This window comes from Seriola lalandi, unplaced genomic scaffold (assembly GCF_002814215.2).
Source record: "Seriola lalandi dorsalis isolate HSWRI2012SDOR001 ecotype SW California unplaced genomic scaffold, Sedor1 jcf7180002054545, whole genome shotgun sequence".
NCBI lineage: Eukaryota > Metazoa > Chordata > Actinopteri > Carangiformes > Carangidae > Seriola > Seriola lalandi.
Genome location: NW_019525098.1, coordinates 5,219 through 10,909, shown reverse-complemented (window position 1 = coordinate 10,909; position 5,691 = coordinate 5,219). Strand labels below are relative to the sequence as shown.

The following is a 5,691-nucleotide window of genomic DNA, read 5'->3' as shown; positions in this document are numbered from 1 at the left end:
TGTGTGTGTGTGTGTGTGTGTGTGTGTGTGTGTGTGTGTGTGTGTGTGTGTGTGTGTGTGTGTGTGCAGTAATGTGAACATGTTGGTTTTCCCATCCAGAATCAGCGGCTGCTCGTTCTGCTCTGTGTCACCAGCTCACAGACAGATTCCAGCTTCACCTTCTTCCCACTGCAGCCTCCGTGTTTTCTCTCTGTCCCGTCAGCAGCTGAGAGACGCTGACGTCAGACGCTCGTCCAGTAACAGTCAGGATATTTATATAAAACAACTGCTTCATAGGTTCGATCCTGAACCAAGATCGAACGTCTGCAAACATCCGAACTTGGTTTTCGTCTTGTCGGCGACTGCGACAGAATAAAGCTGCAGCAGTTAGTCGATTGATAAAAGATGCTTAAATTAAACAATTAAACACTTAAGCCATTTTTAAGCCTTGGAACATCAGGTTATTGTGTTTAAATTCCCGCTGAGGAAACAAACTAATTCAGTAACGGCTCCAGAGCTGTGAGGTCAGAGTGGGATCTGAAAAATACAACATGAATTTAATGATGGATTATTTATTAATGATCTATTGACATGTATAACTGCAGGAGACGTTTGATCATTAGACACTGAGAAACCCAAGAACTTTTATTAATGTCATACTAACGTGTGTGACTGCAAACCTGAAGCCGAGTACCAACATTTATAACTGTATTATTACCGGATAGAAACACAGATATTTTATTACTAAAACATTTTATTTAAATACATTTTTACGACACAATGGGAAGAGCTCTAACCGTCACCCCGTCACATTCACGGTGCCGTTCTCTCCATGTTTGTAAATCATTTATTAACCATTAATGAAACCATCAATTTCATTTTAGTTAAGTCGAATATCTGTAACTTTGTTGTGAACTGACCCTCTGCAATATCCAGGCTGCTTTTATTTCCCATCAGTAGCAGGGAACTGGAAGTCGTGGTCGTGCGATCGTACGCTCAGTTTCTCACGTCAGATTCTCCCTGCACGTTCTCGTGTTTTGAACCTGCAGCTTTTAGATTATAAGGATTATAATTTATAATCAAAGTTGTGAAGGAAGCAGCGATTAGCTTTCACACCAAATTAGTGTTTTTGTTTTCCCTGCTCAGACTGTTTCCCTGATTTATTAGCGTCCAGCTGTGCGCCAGCAGACGGAGCCCACATTGGTATTATGGGTAATTTTTTGCCGTCTGGCTGGTGTGAGCTGGAGGCCGGAGCAGCTGAGAGAAATACGACTTTTAGACGTTTTTATGAAGTTTTCTTTCTGTTCTCATGCTGCTGCTTTTGGTCTCCGTGTGAATTCTCAGGGAGGTTTTATGAAAATGTGAAACCAGACAAATTTATCATCATACTCTGCTCTGTGTAATTAGAAAAAAAACAACAAAATACAGCTTCTTGGCATCTGAAGGTTTCAGCTCCGGGGTCAGAGGTTTGTTTTCAGATATTCTCAGATCTGATTGGGCGACCAGGTCTCTGTCGTGAAAGTCAGACATGTTTGAAATAGCTGTGATGTTTTGAAATGACCGTGAGGCAAAAGATTAAAGTGCTGAGCTCTCACAGTAAAAACTTTAAACATCAACCACTTTAAATATAAAACATTTGATGGTTCCAGCTTCTCCAGTTTGAGGGTTTGACACTTTTCCAGTTTTATGTTGTAGTTAAAATAAAAAAACTATGTGATACGATGTGACATCACCTTTGTCTCTGGGGGGAAACGTTCTTCATGTATTTTCTGACTCAGATTAGTTGGTTACTCAAATTTATTCACAGTGTCATGTTTTTGCGTTTGTGCAGCGCGAGCAGGAAAACGCCATGACGCGTCTGAAGAAGCAGCAGGCGGAGCTGGAGGCCATGAGGCTGCGTTACCTAGCAACAGAGGAGAAGGAGGCGGTGCGACAAGACAGACAGGAGCTGGACGACATCAGGAACGAACTCAACAGGTGAGGATGATGAAGATGTTAGTTCGTTAGTGTTGTTTAAAGAGTTCATCTGCTATAAGAAACAAATGTGCAGCTTTCTCTAGAATTGAGACTTTTTATTTTTTAATCAAAGCTTTCAAACGTTTTGCAGCTGTGCAGATTTATTGTGCCCAGACACTTTCTTTATTTTAAATTCATTTTTCCTTCATCAATCTTCCCTCAGTTCTCCATAATGACAAAGTAAACACAGAATTTCAGATGTTTATTGAATTTGTTAAAAATCAAAAGCTGAAATCTCACATTGACAGAAGTTTTCAGACACTTAGTTATGACATTTTTCTTGATCATCTCTGAGATGTTTCTACACCTTGACCTGAGTCTACCTGTGAAAAACGATAGAAACAAATGTCACTCAACATTTCAATATTTTCGTTCCCAGGTTAAAGCAACAGGAGGACAGACTCGGTCCCGCCTCCTCCTCGTCTGGCCCCGCCCCCGGGTTAAATGAGAGCGCTGATGAACACCTGAGCCGACTGTTGGAGGAGAGAGACACTCTACTGAGGACCGGTGTCTACACCCACGAAGACCGGATCATCGCCGAGCTCAACAGACAGATACAGGACGCCATGAGGGACAGAGGGAACCTCTGACAGCTGGAGCCGTCCAATCAGAGACCGGCGCACACCTGAGTCCACAGGTAAACTCAGGCTGTGTTTCTGAGTCTTTCTGTTTGATAAATGTGGCTCAGAACAAAATTCATGTTAATACATGTTAATTTTATCTGATCTGAACAGAATGTAAAACATGAGTCACTTTCCAACAAAACGTTGCCTTAAACTCAAAACACAATAAAAACGTTCATTAAAAGTTTCACATATTTACTGTAAATTAAGAACAGAAATCTGTAAAAGATGTAAATCTCATCATGATACAAATATACAGAAACACACTGAGTTCAGCTGAAGGGGAAAAAGTCATTTTGTCTTGGATATCACAAAATGTGAAAATGATTATCATTTATCTCTGTTTGAGGAGGAAGAATTGAAACTACCTGATTTAATTAGCTTTGATTGATTTTACTTCCTCCTCTGTTTGGAAGATATTTATGAAATTCTAGATGAAACAATTCAGTGCCAAAATTTAAAGAAATAAAACATTTCTCTGGTTTTCAGGATCTCATAATTATGGGATGATTTTCCTGAAACTGTGAGATCCACGTTTCTTTATTCTGAGATCTTCATTATCACTACAATTATTATTATTAATTATTATAGTTAATCCAATGTGCCTCTGTAGAAGCACAATAAAATATTAATAAATATAAATAAGGTTAATCTGACAGATAAAAGCTGCATTTGTTGTCATGTTGTAATTTAGACCTAAAGGAGTAATTCAACATCTTGGGAAGTAAAACTCATCTTTCTTTCTTGAGGCTGATGTAAATCTGTGTGTTAAATACAGAGCTGGAGTCAGTCTTAAAGACTGAAAACATACAACTACCTAAATCACTAATTAATATATTATATCTCATTATTTTATCTGCACTCAGACAGAAAAATTTGTGGTTTCAAGGAAAGTTGTATTTCCCAAAATACTGACTTATTCCTTTCACATGTAGAGAGCACTGGAACTGACAAAATGTAATTAAAAGTAATTAAAGAAAACAAACATATAACTTTACATTGATAAAATAAAGTACATCAGTAAATAATTAAATGGATAATTAAAAATGGAGTGTAAAAGAAATATGTTTCCTTTAACTCAGTGAAACACAATCATTTATTTATTTTTCCACATGCAACATTTCCAGTTTTATGATGAGATGAGCAGCTTTAATTTTCCTTTTTACACTTTATTTTAGTTAACTAATTATATTGTTATTGATTATTACATATTATTACATATAGATTATTATGATTTTATTTGGCTGATAAGTATTTACTACATTCAGTCAGTTTCAGCGCTCCATTAGCATGAGTTACCTCAGATCACAGACACCTGGGTCAAACCGAGTGAGGCATCGAGACAGTGGTTTAACCTGAGACATTAAACCAAAGGAGAGACCTGGTGATGTAACTCTTTGTTTATATATTTATGTTTGTGTGCTGAAGATTTCAAATGTGATTTCTTTCCTTCTCTTGTTGAGAAGTCGGTGTTACAGTAATGATGTTTTATACAAGTGTTATTTTATATTAGTGTCTTTGTGTGTGTCAGCAGATCGGGATCTCTTAGTGCGGCACTCACATTCTACATGTACTGAACCTAAAACAATCAATCGATTAGTCAATTAGTTTTTTTTTTCAGTATAAAAATGCTAAAGTTCTTTGGTTCTAGCTTCAGAAATGTGACTGTCCCTGGAGTATTTGAGCTGCTGGTTGAGGGGAGGTTTTTGTCCGACAGCAGGTGGCTCTGCAGCATCAGAAAACACTGTGAGGCTTTTTAATTTATTATTTTGTCATCAGAGCAGAGACGACTGATCTGTGTTTGTCTGGAATAAATTATTTTGGTATAAAACCTGCTGAGAGCTGTGTGTGGTTCATTTGTGTTTTATATTTTCAGATGAAGTCATTAAAATGTCATAGTATGGTGCGGTCTACGCAGGTCTACTTATGGTTCCCAGAGTTTCTAAGACTTGAATGGGAGGCAGAGCCTTCAGCTCTCAGGCGCCACTCATGTGGAACCAGCTACCAGTCTGGATCCAGGAGGCAGATGCCCTCTCTACATTTCAGATCAGGCTTAAAACTGTCCTCGTTGATAAGGCTTATAGTTAGGGCTGGTTCAAGTGAGTCCATTCCTTAGGTATGCTGCTATAGACCTAGACTGCTGGAGGATTCCCATGATGCTCGCTCTCTCTCTCTCTCTCTCTCTCTCTTCATTTATATCGTACTACTTCATGTCACTAACTTTGTATTTTTTCTTTCCTGTAGTTTGTGCTTCTCCTCTCTGTCGTCATTCTCCTGGTCTCGCTGTTTTTGGAGCAGCAGGATCCAGATCTGCCGTTACAACACTCGTTATTATTATCATTATTATTATTATGAGTATTAGTATTATTGATAATACTAATATCTATAGGTATTAGTATGAATCCACTTCAACAATAAATGATTAACAACAGAAACGATAACACTGTTACCTGTGGGTATAACTTATTATTTCCACTGTTACAATTAACAATCAACAGTGGATATTGCTCTCCATGGTCTCTCTCCTCATAAAACGTAAAAAAAAAGTCATAGTATAGAAGGCATAAAAAGTCATTAAAACGTCATAATATAGTAAAGCAAAGTCAAAAAAACATATTATAGCAAGGCGTAAAAAGTAAAAAAAAAACATCATAGTATAGCAAGGCATAAAAAGTCAAAAAAACATCATAGTAGAGTAAGGCTTGAATACTCATAGCAAAAAAAGTCATAGTATAATAAGGCATAAAAATGCATTAAAATGTAATAGTATAGTAAAGCATAAAAAGTCCATAAAAAAATCATACTTTTTTTTGCCTTACTAAGGCATAAAAAGTCAAAAAAACGTCACAGTATAACAAGGCATAAAAATTCATAAAAACGTCGTAGTATAGTAAGGCAAAAAAAAGTCATAGTATATAAAGGCATAAAAAGTCATAGTATAGTAAGGCATAAAAAGTAAAAAAAAAGTCATAGTATAGTAAGGCATAAATGGTCATAGTATAGTAAGGCATAAAAAGTTAAAAAAAAGTCACAGTATAGTAAGGCATAAAAAGTAAAAGAAAAGTCACAGTAT

The 5,691-nt window shown here is 36.9% G+C and overlaps 1 protein-coding gene across 1 annotated transcript in view; it reads left to right on the top strand.

Annotated features, from left to right (window-relative positions):
- The window catches only part of LOC111661600 (centrosomal protein of 120 kDa-like), a 19,176-nt gene extending 14,727 nt beyond the window's left edge, over positions 1–4,449 (top strand). Inside the window, exons 11-12 of the mRNA XM_087176315.1 lie at positions 1,811–1,956; positions 2,375–4,449. Of these exons, the coding sequence (XP_087032441.1) occupies positions 1,811–1,956; positions 2,375–2,585 (357 nt within the window). The 3' untranslated portion in view covers positions 2,586–4,449. The remainder of the gene's footprint in view (positions 1–1,810; positions 1,957–2,374) is intronic.
- The last annotated feature ends 1,242 nt before the right edge of the window (positions 4,450–5,691 follow it).